The sequence below is a fragment of the Drosophila innubila genome, assembly GCF_004354385.1.
Source record: "Drosophila innubila isolate TH190305 chromosome 3R unlocalized genomic scaffold, UK_Dinn_1.0 2_E_3R, whole genome shotgun sequence".
NCBI lineage: Eukaryota > Metazoa > Arthropoda > Insecta > Diptera > Drosophilidae > Drosophila > Drosophila innubila.
Genome location: NW_022995380.1, coordinates 8,845,934 through 8,861,755, shown reverse-complemented (window position 1 = coordinate 8,861,755; position 15,822 = coordinate 8,845,934). Strand labels below are relative to the sequence as shown.

General features: G+C 40.7%; 3 protein-coding genes across 3 annotated transcripts; all 3 read left to right on the top strand.

The window, feature by feature from the left end:
* The first annotated feature begins 2,394 nt into the window (after positions 1-2,394).
* LOC117791290 (kinesin-like protein KIF19) lies at positions 2,395-5,030 on the top strand. The gene is made up of 5 exons (XM_034630999.1): positions 2,395-2,505; positions 2,568-3,972; positions 4,032-4,180; positions 4,236-4,579; positions 4,646-5,030. The coding sequence occupies exons 1-5, from the start codon at positions 2,395-2,397 to the stop codon at positions 4,857-4,859; spliced, it is 2,223 nt and encodes a 740-aa protein (XP_034486890.1). The 3' UTR covers positions 4,860-5,030.
* A 1,094-nt stretch (positions 5,031-6,124) lies between these two features.
* LOC117790531 (dynein regulatory complex subunit 6) lies at positions 6,125-9,915 on the top strand. Its single transcript, XM_034630008.1, has 2 exons — positions 6,125-6,498; positions 7,539-9,915. Exons 1-2 carry the CDS (start codon positions 6,415-6,417, stop codon positions 9,291-9,293), a joined length of 1,839 nt encoding a protein of 612 aa, XP_034485899.1. The 5' UTR covers positions 6,125-6,414; the 3' UTR covers positions 9,294-9,915.
* Positions 9,916-12,998: 3,083 nt separating this feature from the next.
* Positions 12,999-15,506, top strand: LOC117790749 (pyrokinin-1 receptor). Its single transcript, XM_034630295.1, has 4 exons — positions 12,999-14,280; positions 14,573-14,790; positions 14,845-14,991; positions 15,081-15,506. Exons 1-4 carry the CDS (start codon positions 13,419-13,421, stop codon positions 15,129-15,131), a joined length of 1,278 nt encoding a protein of 425 aa, XP_034486186.1. The 5' UTR covers positions 12,999-13,418; the 3' UTR covers positions 15,132-15,506.
* The last annotated feature ends 316 nt before the right edge of the window (positions 15,507-15,822 follow it).

Genomic DNA, 15,822 nt, shown 5'->3' with positions numbered 1-15,822 from the left:
TCAGATAATTAAATGTGTTTCAAGCCACAGTATTATTCAATAGCAAAATTCAATTGCCTAAAATAACACATAATTATTTACAGATTTGTCGCTAAACAAATATTTTAGATATCTGATTTACCTTTAATATTTATGTCTCTATGTAGTCACTAGCAAATTTAACGTTTCTTAAACATAATTTCAAAATAAATAATTTAACACAAATGACTATTTGGTTTTAGTGCCATTGAACTTTTAATTAGGAAAAGAATCCCTTAACAAATCCGAATTATTATTGTAGATAGCTAAATCAAAAGTGAATAAATTAAAGGAATTAAATTAAATTCTATATTATTTGGGACAAATCACAGCAAATAAAATATAACGAGTGATGTATTTTAGTGACTATTCTCATGCGAATTTGGCTAGACAGTGATTTAGGCTAAATAAATGTAAACTAAGCACGTTTACCGCGTAGATATTTGTGTCCGGTAGATGGGTGGGTTTTTTGCCCCTTATGAATATGGAAAAATGGAAAAGCTCATTGAGGGCACACGCCCTGACACACCATTATTTATATAGAATGTACACACTGGCTTCTAATTATCCCTACTACGAATCAAACCATGCTAGTGACATGCTCTAACCACAAAACGTGTGGCTGCTTCATCGCTTAGAGCGGCTCGCTTTATGGCTATCGCAGAGTGGTATCTACGCTAAAAGGGTGGGAACGAAGGGGAAGGGGATAGGCGACAGAAACAAAATCAAAATGCGGCATTCCATAGTATTAAAGCATTAACAACAAGCGTGCCATAAATCCAAAGACACAAACTATATTGCTGGACTTTAGCTGGACACCAACGAACTCCTGGTTGTCGTGTCTATGGGCAATTTACACAAATTCAATATACCACAAAGTCACAAAGAGGTAAAAAGGGAGGGAGTCAGATGTAGGGAGGAAAAACAACCAAACAGCACAACATAGAAAAATAACAGAATGCGAAACAAGCTGGTGAAACAAGAAAGGCTGAAAAAATATTGCCTTATTTTAGGACAAATTTTAGTTGCTCGCTGCGAATCGATTTTAATATACAAACTTGTTTTAGATTTCTACATAGATATATCGTTAAGGGAATTCCCCAATTGACTGAACTTGGAGGCCTGGTCTTCCATTGACACTGTAGGCCTGTAATTTGAAGTCCACCTTGTGTTTGTTTGCTGTAATTTGTGTCACATGAACATATAAAATATTTATGATACGCCTTTCACTCTCTCTGTTGGCCAACAAGCTTACATTGCTGCCTGCACACTTTATAATTGATTCGCTTTTAAGGAAATTAACCAATGGAGGGAAATTGAGTATGCAGGTGTAAAGTGGTGACTGCCCAGGAGGTCAGCAGGTGACGATATTAATTAATAATAATCATTTCAATTGAAAATGTCAAAATATAACTCAATTCGAACCTATTTCTATTTTAATCTAATCCATTATTGATAGTCCTTTAGTATATATATAATGGATTATTTTGAATCTTACTTTCACATACTAAAATTTAAACATATTAGAGGAATATAAATTCAACGAATTTTGTAATGAAACTGAGCTTGTAAAACTGTTTTACTAAAACATATTTCAACGATTGATCTATTCTATCCAAATATTTTTATTAAGTCCATTATTTTAATGTTTAGTTAAAAGAGGAATTTGGACTTTTTCAGAGAGTTGTTAAGACATTCAGGGGTGCCACAGAAATCGAAACCAACCGAAAATCTCCCAAAAATGTAGGGAGATTTGAGAGATTTTTGGTTGGTTTCGTTTTCTGTGGCACCCCTGATAAAGTATTTATAATACGGAGTTAAGATAGGGCTTAACAAAATCCTATTAATGCTTGAGTACACATTTTCTTTTCAAGGATAAGAGTTGCTTAGCTTTTGCATAAGCAACGCCTTGGATTAGGTTAGTCATGAGTCCGATGATGTTACCTTTTTTGACCTGCCATCGAACTCTGGAGGTCTTTGGGCCCATTGATTTGCATGCAGAGACACGCAGTAACACGTCGACGTATTCAAGTTCACGGCTTGAGTTAAAGCACACGCTAACTTGGCCAACTCAAAAACAAAGCCCACAGGACTTTCGTCCCGACATCGCATTAGTGCCAACAACATCGATTATCCAAGTCGTGTTAATGCCGGGAGAGACCTTGGCGCGAAAGTTTACAATCCATTAAGACGGGGCATTTCAATGTATCGACGGGGGCGGGGGTGACACGCCCAGTTAATGACATTTTTACGATTGTTGACAACAAATTGACACCATTTGTAATCATTTGTTTTTGTCGTTGGCTGCTTTGCTTAGGTTATCGGCACGTCGAGGCACGTGGCAGACCATTGAAGGACATCTGATCTGATCAAAGGATGGCAGCTAGCGCCGGGGCCAACAGCTGGTCGGGCAGCAGTGGGGGCAGCACATCCTCGCAAGGACGCCAGCTGGCGACCGCTCAACCCGCCCAGGAGGAGCGTCTGGTGGTGAGTGTCAAGCAATTCCGTATTTTAAGCGATTACATTTCAAGGATTTCCCTACTGACTAGGTGGCGGTGCGAGTGCGTCCGAGTCTGGAGGCCTCTGAACGCTGCATTGAAGTCATCTCAGGCGGCTCCCTGCTATATGACGATGGCGGCAAGAGCCGGCCAAGGAAATACACCTACGATCATGTCTTCAAGGAGAACGACACACAAGAGCAAGTCTATAGGACAACGACCGCACCACTTGTGAGGGATGTCCTCAATGGCTACAATGCGGCGGTGTTTGCATATGGAGCAACTGGCTCTGGAAAGACGCACACAATGCTGGGTCCTGTGCCGCGCAAAAAACCCTCAACAGCTGATCGCGGACCATCAACAGCCGCAGGATACGAAGCGGATGTCAATAGCCAGGACATTGGCTTGATGGTGCGTGCCATTGAGGATATCTTCGGATACATTGAGGCAGCTGGACCGGAGAGTGCCTGCAAAGTGTCCATATCGTATTTGGAAATCTATAACGAGCTCATACGGGATCTACTCAATCCGGGCGGTCCGCTGGAGCTACGAGAGGATCTTCGTGGTCAGCGTATTACCGTAGCTGGCCTTTCCGAAATAACCACGTCCAGTCGCAAGGAGGTGGTGAGTCTGCTCGTTAAGGGCAACAAGGCGCGCACCATGGAGCCCACGGCGGCCAATCAGACATCCTCTCGGAGCCACGCCCTGCTCAGCATCACCGTGCAGACGCGTACGCCTCTGGGCACCAAGCAGGGTCGACTCTTTCTAACCGATCTCGCTGGATCGGAGCGAGCCAAGAAGACTAAAAATCGTGGCAAGCGGTTGCAGGAGGGCGCCCACATCAATCGAAGTCTTCTGGCGCTGGGCAACTGCATCAATGCGCTGTCGGGTGGAGCCCGCTATGTGAACTACCGGGACTCAAAGCTAACACGACTGCTCAAGGAGGCACTCAGTGGTCGTTGCAAGACGGTGATGATTGCCCACGTTGCACCAGAGAGTAAACATCGAGATGAGACCAAGAATACTCTGGTGTATGCGGATCGTGCCAACAGCATCACCACCAAGCTCCAAAGTTCCGTCTACATCGATGAGTTCAAGAACTTTCCCACCAAGCACTACCAGAGTCTCGTCTCTGAGCTGCGGGACGAGGTCACTCGCCTGCGCACCAAGATGCTAACCGAGCGTCCACGCAGTGGAGCAGCTGCAGCCGCCGCGGCAGCCGTCTCAGCTCAACAGCCGCCCAGCGGGGAGCTGAATGAGCAGCGGAAGACAGAGCTGCGATATCTGCGAGAACAGATTGTGTTGACCTTCAAGCAGCAGATGAAACTGCGACGCAAGCTGCTTGAGGCAGAGAGTCATCTGCTCGGACTGGAGCTGGATGCCGAGCGGCAGCACATGATCATCTCGCATTGGCAAGGACGCATTGGCAAGCTCTACGATGCACCAGGCGATGATGGTGAGTAAACCAAACTCTACTCCTAACTATGACATAATAACCCTTATTTACCCTCGCAGATCTGGAGTCGGAAGGTTCAGTAGCTCTGAAGAATGCCTGGGGTGAACTGGCGGCCATTGAGAAGGAGACGCGACGCTATAAAGAGATACGTGAAAGCACAGAGCACGAGTTGGAGCTGTGTCGTCAGAAGGGTGTCAAATTGGAGGATGTAAGAGTCTAATCTTTCCTTGTCACCCAAAATGTATTCCTATATCTTATTTCAGGAGCTTCCCGAACGTATTACCAGCGACGAGGAGCGCGAACTGCTCGCTCTGCTCTGCCGAGTGCACGAGCTGGAAGCGGATAAGGTCTCGTTGCAGGCGGAACGACTGGCACGTCAGGCGGAGCTGCGACGTCGTGATCTGCAGTTGCTGCGTGCCGAGCGGCAGCGACGATTGTGCGAGGATATTATTAGTTCGCAGCGTCGGCTCATCGAGGAAGGCAACGTGGAGCTGCCGGATGAGCTACGAGAACTCTACGGTCTTTATCAGCAGGAGATACATGCCGGTGTCGTCACGCCCAGCACAAGCAACTATGAAAAGAAGCTTCCGCCCATCTACACAGCTGGGTAGGTTAGCTGACAAACCTCCAAAAACTAATGGCAGTGTATTAAGATTGACTCATCTCATTGTAGCTCCGACTCACCCGGTTCCAGCTCGAGCTCTGAATGGTCTCCCGCCTCGCCATTGCCCGCCATCGAGGGCCATGCCGAGCACGTGATGACAGAAGGTCCGGATCGCCTAATGGGTCCGCCTGTCAATCCGCGTCTGCCACGTCTGTCCACTGCAGTGCCCGCCACTGGAATGCGTCGTCCCTCGTTACGACTGGGAAAGCAGACGCATCCTTAGAAATCGAAGCGCCAACTCTGTTTGAGTTGCTCAGGTATAGTTTGTAAAGGTTTAGGCTAGGATTAGACAGGCGGCACAGTTTACAGAAATGCTCTTTATGTTAAATACATTAATTACATATCTAAATATCGAGTACATATCTTTAATAAAAGCGTATATAACGGAACTAAATCACTTGGTTACTTTGAATATAAAATTAAATGGTTGACAATTTGCACAATGCGTTATTCAGGTTTTTCAATTTATTTGAATTCAAAATAGTGATGTAAACTCGAAAATTTGGTTCTGCATCAAAATTAGAAAATCCAATTATTTTCATCACTGTCGACTTTTTCCACATTTTTCCCTTCAGAATTTATCAAAGTGATTTGGGAAAACTTGATTTAGTTTTATAATTATATTTAAAGCTCGATTCACAGTTTGAATTTACAGCTCTTATTCAAAAAATCAATCGGAATACCCTTGATGTGTGACCACGACATTGTTTTTATTTCAACAGTCTGGCAACGAATACGGTTTATATTTGAAAACGACGTAGTTTTTTCCAACAGTCTGGCAGCTTTAAACGAATAAAATTATGCATAAAGTTGGCTGCGTTAACCGTTACACGAATGGAAGCAGAAGACAATTGCGCGCCAGCAATAAATTTTCGATTCAATAATTCTGGCAAATGGATACTAATACAACAAACGGGGTGGGTACTTTTTATATTTTTATATTTACATGTGTAATATCCTATCAAAATGTTACCATTAAAAATGTTTTAAGTTGTCAATGGCATTTCAGTAACACAGCAGATAACACAATTTTTTTTCATTGTAATTGCGCGGAACCAAATCGAATTCATTGCGACATTCAAGCATACATACACACATACACTTGTAAGCATTTGACGTTTAAATTGCCAGCCCTTTACTCATTCGAGGGCTTCAAAAGGTTCGCGCCGTGAACACTTCCTACGCAACAAAACTAAGGTCACTGCCGGCAGTAGAATTTTAGTTTCTTGTTTTGTTTTTTGGTTGTTTTGTAAGTGGGTCAGCAACAACAAACAAAAACAACGCGAGAGCGCACAGATGGAGTGAGAATAACAGCAAGAGCGAGAGAGGGCGAGGGAGAGTTCATGTAAGAGCGCAACGTGGGACAGAGAGAGCACGCTGAGAACGTGAGAGCATGCGTTGCTAGGGAAAATTTATCTATAAAGTTGCTCAAATGTATCTGGCAGTTTGATTTTCATTATTAGATACACAGCTGTGTGCCCTGTGCGTGGTTTGCTTCCGTTGGCCCTGCCACTGGTACTTGGAAATTGTAGCTCGAACTGCGAGCAGGTTGCTGTCGAATAAGAATAACATCATCAGTGAAAAACATAAATAGTGAGAAATCAAACAATAAACCAAAGATCCGTGCAATTAATGCACAATTAATCACAGCAAATATTGTGGAAAAGTCGTGGATATTTTGAAAAGCACAAATAAGTGCGCATTTTGAAAGAGCTGCATATGCGTTAAATTAAACTCATTTATTATTATCATTCAATGAAAACAAATTAAGTGTTTGCATGGGAAATAACTTGTCAACGGGAGGAATTGTACGGATTGACCGGGGAAGAATCGTGTTCTTTGATAGGCCTATTGAGTCCCAGGTAAGTAAGTGAAAATGGTGTGGGTTAAGCCTACCATTGTCCATTGCATCTGTGTGGGTGTTATGTTGGTCAAAATGCACTTCTTTACTTGTATCTATGTACATTTGTCTATGTATGCGTTGTAAACAATCCAGGCTCAGCGTCTGCGTGAGCGTTGTTGTTGCATTGCAACGGCCAATGTAAAGGCTGCTGCCCGGGCAATCTTATCACCTGTATGACTGCATTGCGGTAACCGTGGCTGGTTTAAAAGTACCCTATTAAAACCAACACAGCTATGAATTTATGTTGGAAATGCTTCTTAAATGAATATTTCTATAATACCTCCTACTTAAAGTTTTTTCAGTTTAAATATACTCATTTAATTATTTGAAACATTAACAAAAAGCATCTTCTATCTTTCACATTTTATTTTATTTTTAATATATAGATTTCTTAGTAATGATCTTCGTTGACTAACTGAAAGTTATTTTGAAATTAAATTCAAATTAAAAATGTCTTTCAGTTAAAATATAATTTAAATATTTAGAGATATTATTTTACTGTTTGAAACAAAAATGTAGATTGGATTTAATTAAATTCGATATATCGTTGACTAAAATTTGAATTTGATTATTGGTATTTGATTATATTGTTAGGGTGACCTTTACTTGTATACTGTATTTTATGGTAGAATTTATGTGGGCACAGGCTTTGGCCCTCGCAGGATGAAAAGTCATTTTCCCAACTGCACCTGAGTGGGTGCTGTGTGGGTTAAGCTGCATTTTGCGCACCTGCAGTATGTGTGAGTGGTTGAAAATATCCGGGCTTGAGTTGAGTTGCCCAGGCAACCAGCCAAATTCCCGGAATCCAGGCAGCTGTGGCTTTTGTCTAAATTTAGCCTTTATGTATAAGGACAAACGCAAGCCTGGAAGTATGTAACAAAAATAAATGCATGGAATGCAATTCTTAAAGCTCTATCGCCATAATATTAATAATTTAATTCAAGGAGAGTCCTTAGTTAGTTAATCCATATTCTAACCTTTCCTATTCATTCTTTCCAGGATCTTAAAGTGCAGTCAGGGATGGAGTCTCTATCTGCAGGTAGCGAAGAAGCGGAGACAGCGACGATGAGCGGAACCCACATCGAGCAGTTGCCAAATGATCTCTGGATAGAGATAATGTCGTATTTATCGTACTTGGATCTGCAGCAACTTCGCCTGGTCTCGTGGCGCTGTCGTGATTTGGTTAATCGTCGCTACTTTCTGAACAAAGGCAAGGTGATAGTGACGAAGGATAATCTAAAGGAAATGAAGCTGCATGTGGAGCGTGGAAATTCCTATCTGAGTTTTGAGTTCGTCGAGTTGCGCAACTTGACGCAGAGTCCCGAATTGGATCAGTTTCTGAAACTTGTGGGACCGGAGGTTAAGGATATAATGGTGCGTCACTCGCCGGTTTTCCGGAATATGGATGGAAAGCTGCCCAATTTGAAGATACTGAAAATAGCCACCACTAGCTTCTTGGAGGATGCCAGCATGACGATCGATGGTATCAATTTAAAGCAATTTCTTCATTTACATGGTTTCGAATGCGATGGCGTCAGTCTGGACTCATCGCTGAAGCTGTTGATGCTGATGCAGCTGCGCCGTATGGAGAATAAGGTGCGTTTGCGACATCTGCAGTTCGAGTATCGACGGAACAATGAGTCAGCTCTGCTGCAGGTGCTCTACGATCATGCACCTACCTTGGAGTGTGTTGACATCTTCTTCAGCTGCTCGCCTGGCATCGATACGGAGGATTGGTGCTTGGCCTTTGAGCTGATGGGTAAACTGCGCTCTTTAAAGCTCTCTGGCAACTGCCATCTCGTTCTGCTGGATGATATACTCTACTCGATTCCGGAAACAGCACAGCTCCAGCATCTGGATCTCACTGGGATGCTCTCACTGACCAATGACATGTTGATACTTATTGCCAGTAAATGGCACAAGACTCTCCGCTCTCTTGATCTCATGTTCTGCGTGCAGCTGGACGTGCGTTGTGTCCAGGCATTAAGTCAGTTAAGCGGTTGCCTACAGTCCTTGACCATGGCCTATTGTCGTGCTTTGACCGGGCGAGGATTAGTCGAGGGACTCACATCTCAGATAAATAATACTCTACAGGAACTTTATCTGGAGGATGTGTGCTTTATTGATGAGTCATCCATGTGCACAATGATAGAGCGTTTACCCAATCTTCGCAAGCTCAGTCTGGACAACTGTCGGCAGGCAACCACTGACAAAACTCTTGCCACAATCTTTCAGCATCAAACTCGATTGCGTGTGCTCAAGATTGATTACTGCGCCAAGATTACGGATAGTGGCTTCATTGGCTTTGGGGAGGAGCCGTATCCCATCACTCGGCTGAGGGGTCTTCATCAGCTGAACGTTCGAGGATGTCGCCAGCTCACAAATGAGCTGCTTGAACAGGCTCTATTTCTTCCGGAGTTACTCAGCCTAACATTGGACTATTGCAATCGCATGGACACGAAGGGCATTGCTGCAGTTAGCGTCAATTGTCCCTCCCTGGAGTTTATCTCTTTGGCCAGCTGCTCACTGCTAAATGATGAGGCAGTGCTTCATGTTGTCAGGAATCTTAAGCGTTTGCGCACTCTCACTATCAGCAACTGTTCCATGCTCACCTTGCAAGCATTTCATCATATTGCCAATGAAGCTCACAATCTACGGCACCTCGTGGCTTGCAGCATTGATGGACTTGATCACGAGGCCGCTCAGAAGGTTCTGGAGCAGCAGTTGCCAGAATTGAAGCAGGTGATGCTATAGCAGGAGAGGCTCGTTCACTGACTAGACGAGAACAATCCCCACGAAGGCTGGGGAACTGACGACGAGGACGAAGCTGAGATTATCGAAATTGAGGTATAAACTGACGCAGTACACGGAGCACATTGAGAAGTAGATGAAGGAGCAGATGGTGTAGCAAGAGAAGAACAGAATCAAGAGCTGAAAGAGACGCAAAAGGAGAGGGTTTTAGAATTCAGAACAGACAAGGAAGGAGAAGCAAATGAAAGTAGCATAAACATTAATTGCTTCTTGTCAAGAAGAAGAGACACAACAATTCGTTTAAGAAGAGCTGGAAGCTAAACAAAGGAAGAGAAAAAAAGCATTTGAAGCATGAGCAAAGCAGTGCAATATGATCGAATCTGTTTATTATTTACAACTAATTTCTAAGAAATTAGACTATCATTTGTTTTCATTTTAATTTATATTGTATTCATATTGCTATGAAGTTCAAATGTGAGAGAAACTATTGTTAAAACCGGGGGGAAATTATAGAATTATTTATACATCTAACGTAGTTTTAATTTTTACTTCGTATAGCCATAACACTACCAACTAAAGGTTTTCAACTCAAACAATAATATGTTACAAATACAAGCCAAAAAGAAAAAACAAGTCAAAGTACTTAAAATTACCTCCTAATTGAATGTAACTCAACATTTCAAATATGTTATCCAAGATTCCTCAAAGATAACACCAGGCAGCTATGCAATATACTTATAACGAATAGATTTATAACAGATAATCTTTTTATATATATTATCTGGAAAAAAACAAGCATAAACTAGACTTACCTAGACAACTTATCGAGCTTGAATAAGACTATGATTGTGAGTTTGACACATTTAAAAAATTGAAAGATTTTTGATATTTGAGTTTCCAGCATATACAAGCATTAATTGCTAAAATACTTATAATATTTACAAGAATATATACCTTTAAGTAGTACTTATTACATATATGTATTTATGTGCTCATTCTCTATATAATACTACAAATATTGCCGGCCATAGTGAACTTGCTGAGCTAACTGAGTGTTCAATGTCTAAACGATTTTACTCAAGTTCTTTCGATGAAAGCTAAGAACTCATATTTACACATATATACGATGAAAAACTAAATACCTATTGATTGTAATTGCCCGAGTTTTGGCCATATTCACACGTATTCACAAAAATAAAATAACCATGCACATATTGCGAATATAAGCCAGTTCTCAATTCCACAATCTTACAAATTTCACAGAAATCTTAACTGTGCCAAAAAGTATGCTACGCCAATTTTTGTGGAATCGAGAACTCGCCTTTAATAATACCCATACAATTTAATCGATTTTAAATGTATCCGCAGAATGTATGTTACAATGTAAGACGATAAATACCGAAATGAATTAAATGAAATTTGATTTCTGATGGAGGCTGGTAGGATAAGATATTTTCGTTTTATTTTTTATAAATGTATATCCATATATCCCCTATACTTATACAATACATGGCATTATATATTATAGATATTAAATATATTATAAGTATCATACTTAGCTACAAATATTCTCTACATGTGTTGGAGAGTTTTAAATATCATATAATTGATCCTTTTTCAAATAGGTTGCATATTTTAACAATTGGAAAATGCCTATTAAAATAACTAAAAAGAAGAATCCGGTGAATATAACTGGTAATGGCTGGTTGAAAAAGTGTCCAGTGTTTTAAAGATATATTTAATTATTGAATTTTACTATGCTATAAAAAGAATATATACAATATATTCATATAGTACCCTCTACATATATTTTTATGTATTTTAACAAAGAATATTCAATCTGTTCTAAGTTGACCTCAAACTTACATATAGGTTTACCAATACAATATAATAAAATTGATGTCGCACAACTAAAAAGGGTGTTTCAATACGTTTTTCTTAATTTTAAAGAAGGCTTTTGAACTTGAGGTGTCCTAGCTGGTTAACATAATCGTGTATTTCATGGCATAAACATAGTTAACACAAATGCAAAGTACTTTAGCTACTTGAAATTCGTTAAACACTCAAAACATTCAAGTTACGCTTTATAAACTGACAAAAAGATGCGGTTGCATTTTGTTAGACAGAGCTTTTGAAAGCACGAGTGCAAGCACTTGTCAAAGCTTGTACAAAGCTTCAGACGACAAAAAAGCAAACAAACACACTCGAAGACGGGGAAGAACACATTGAACCCGTGTGTGTGTGTGTGTGTGTGTAAGAGAGAGAGTATGTGTACGACCATTTCAAAGGCAGTGCACGCACTTTGACATCAATGGTTGGGAGGGGCGCTGGGACGTAGGGGCCGTCGAGTTAGTTAGTGTGGCGCTAAACGAAATAAAATAAATGAATGAATATATGACAGGGCCACAGAAAATGTCACTCATCAGCGTTGAGCATGTGGGAACCAGGGAGTGGAAAAAGAAAAATGGTGAAAAAGAGCGAGAATGTGAGAAAGAGAAGACAATGGAGGTGGGGGTTGCCAAAATGACAAAACGCATTCGCGTAGAGCAAAACATATTTTCCTCTTTTTTGTCAATGTGGCGTTTCTTATTGACTTTTATACCCTGTAGCGAGGGTATAGTACGCATGAGCAAGGTATGTCACTAGTCAAAGGAGTCGTGTCAAAAAATATATAGAACTGATCTTAGAGAAGGTAAGAGCTAGAAGCAACAAATGTACAGTAACATTAAGTTTATTTTAGTTTTTTCCAAGGCTGCAACCCGGTACTGAACCGAACCTCGTAGAACCGGTTCGGTTCTGGTTTTAAAGCAGCCTGAACTGGATCATGAACCGAGCCCTTGAAATTGTTTACTTTGCGATCCCGAACCTAAGCCGAACCCCTTTTTAAAATAAAAGGTTCGGTTCGAAAAAAAAATAATTACATTTAATTTATGGTTTTCTAACATTACGCAATCATTTGAGACTTCGGATTAAAATAAGTCATATTTAAATCTTCAAATAAATTTAAATTATCATCAAAATTTGATTTCTTACAACAACAAAAAATTAACTTAGTTCAAAATGTTGAGAAAAATGTATAACAATACAAATATTTTTTTATATGAAATTGAACCAAGGTTCGAACCCAAACGTTGGGTTCAGGGAGTATATAAACCAATTCGCGAACCGCCGAACCGAACCTTTAACAAAATTTTGGAGGTTTGCAGCCTTGGTTTTTTCAATATTCCCCTTTTCACGCAAATTAAATAGATCGTATGAAGAGAGTATTTTTTTTGAGCTCATATGATATTGATTTCACCTGACAAAATTCATTAAAATCAGATAATAAATTTGGAAGATATTCAAAAAAGAAAAATATATGATTGTGTTTATTTATATTTGTTGTTAGGGTATCAAATGAACTAAGCACAGAGTATCTCGTAGTCTGCACTCTCAACTGAAGCTTTTTTACTTGTTGTTATTGCCTTTGGGGCAGCGTCTTTTTTTTTCTTCTTGCCGCTGTGGCCCAAAAATACACTAACAAAATCAAACTGAGAGCGAAATACTTATGAGCATGCACATGTCAGTCCGCAGAGACGCTGGCAGAAGCAGCGACCGAGACAGCGACAGAGACAGAGGCAGAGACAGCGACGTCGCTCATTGTAGATAGAAATCTGAATGGAATTACCGCGTAGCTGCTTATCAGATAGGTTTAGAGCGAGCAAGCGTACGGTTCGAATTTGGATTGAGATTCGGGTTCGCAGACAAATTGGCAGCTACTTCAAATGTTACCTGAACTTATTGTCAATGTTATAATATGTTGAGGTCGGTTATAGTCAAGTAAAGGCTGTGAAGTGCCGGATATATCGCCGGTTACGTTGCCGGGTACGGTTTCGATTAAGGCTCGGAATTTGTCTCCAAGTGACAACCTCGATGACTGAATATCGTTTATATGTTGCGTGTTAAGTTGCTTTTTTTTCTGTCGGTCGTGACATCGAATTATAATAATTAGCATAAAGGGAGACATTGCCAGGTAAACGACGAATCGGTATCCAAATTCTAGCAAGTGGAAATTTTGAAAAAAAAAAATAAGAATATAAACAAAGCGCTCAAATTGAACAGAACTGAAACGAGAAATTCCAACACAACATGACACCGACCCCACAGCCAGCATCGATCGATGTTGCCAATCAAAGTGCCGCAACAATAACTCATTCGCTTGGCGCCCAACGAGATCCCCTGGCCATTGTAATACCCGTAACGGTTGTCTATTGTCTCATCTTTCTCACCGGCGTGGTGGGCAACATAAGCACCTGCATTGTGATCAAAAAGAATCGTTCGATGCACACGGCCACCAATTATTATCTCTTCTCGCTGGCCATATCGGATTTCATACTCTTGCTGTCGGGCGTGCCTCAGGAGATGTACTTTATCTGGTCCAAGTATCCGTATGTCTTTGGGGAATTCTTTTGCATCGGTCGCGGTCTGTTGGCCGAAACGTCAGCCAATGCCACAGTGTTGACCATAACGGCATTTACGGTCGAGCGTTACATGGCCATTTGTCATCCATTTTTGGGCCAGGCCATGAGCAAACTGAGTCGCGCCATACGCATCATAATCCTCATCTGGCTGCTATCCGTGCTTACGGCTGTGCCACAGGCAGCCCAATTCGGCATTCATCACTATACGGGTGTGAAGAAGTGTGTTGTGGTGCGGGTTATAGTTCAGCACTCCTTTGAGCTGTCCACATTCATCTTCTTCTTTGCACCCATGTCCATAATCCTGGTGCTTTACCTATGCATCGGATTGCATCTGTATCGCTCAAATGTGATTGGAGGCGGAGGAGCGGCAGTTGATGGCAGCCAGCGAAGACCGCAGACCATGAAGACAGTCCAGAGCGATACCATACTCTATCGCTATGCCGGCACAGGCTCCATTTCGGGGCCACAGCTCAGCTCGGTGCGGGGACGTCTCAATCATTATGGCACGCGACGAGTGCTAAGGATGCTGGGTGAGTTATAGGCTTTCAGTTATGCAAACGACTTATGGCCACAGGCTGTGCCTTAACTATTAACTGCTCAACGGCTCAATACCCGGCCATTTATCTAGCCCAGCAAGGGGTTTGGGGGATGATGGCACGTTTAATCAGCCATTCACTGGCCAATTTATCGCGTCTGACATTTATGAAGCGCGTGTGTCCCGAAAAAAAAGAAATAAAATAGATATAAGCCCATAGAGAGTACGAGTGTGTGTTATTAGTTCGTTGTACAATTGTTTGTTTATTTATCTTGTCGTTTTTATAGTCGCCGTTGTCATCTGTTTCTTTTTGTGCTGGGCACCATTCCATGCACAGCGTCTGATTGCCATTTATGCGCCCGACCATGGCGCCCAGTTGCACGATCAGCATGAGCTTCTCTACACGGTGATGACCTACATCTCTGGAGTGCTCTATTATCTCTCCACCTGCATTAATCCTTTGCTGTACAATCTCATGAGCAACAAGTTTCGCGAGGCCTTTAAGGTAAGTTTGAATCAACTATGAAGCTGAGCTCTAACTGAAATAATTATTTTGCAGGCTGTGCTGTTTGGCAAAAAGTATTTGAAAGGATCACTGAACTCACGACATCAGCTAGAGTCTCGTCGATTGCATCGCACTACAACACTAAACTCATCAACGCAAACACAACGCGATTCGAACGAATCGAAGCAGACAATTATGGAGGTTTGTGGCACACGTCGTATGAGTAATATTTTCATCAAATGTTTACACGATCTTGTTTACTTTCTCTCTATCTCTCTCTCTTTTTGTAGACTACTCTCAGTGAACGGGTGCCGCAAGCCAAGTCGCAACTTGTTTCGTAAATTGCAATTGCAGTTTGCAATTTGCAATGCATAATGCAACTAATTATAGTCATTTCAGTTGTCTTCTTCTACTTATATCAATATTTATCAATTGCCGCAAATCTGTCGTATTTGTGCAATTTTTATTTTTGCTGAATAGTGTTAATTTATTATAATCTATCCATTGTTTATAAATTAACCCCATTGTTTAGCATTTAGTTTTATATTGTTGTTGTTGACAAATATTGTTATTTTGCTACTGCTACCAAAGCATTTAGTACAAGTTCTTATTTCGATTATTTATGTCTGAGGCGATGCAATCAAGCATTTAATATTTATAATTCTATATTGATCACCTAATGCTTATAATTTTTCCTTTTTAATTGAGTTGTTTAACTAGTCTCTCATATCTCAAATCAACAGTATAATAATATTATTATTAATTAAGTTTAAAATTAAACGAAAACTATTAAATATATATTACACCAATACAGTTTATTAATCAAATTAAATTCGAAATATAATCGGCTTAATAAGTTGATTAGTCGGTTGACTTCTTAAGAATAATTTAATTTTAATAACAGTAGTCATTCGATAATTGAATATTGCGCAAATGAAAACTGTGATTTTATATATTAATTTATTATATACGTTTAATTTTATATTATTATTTTTTTATATTTATGTGTGTTGTTTTTAATGAAACAAATAT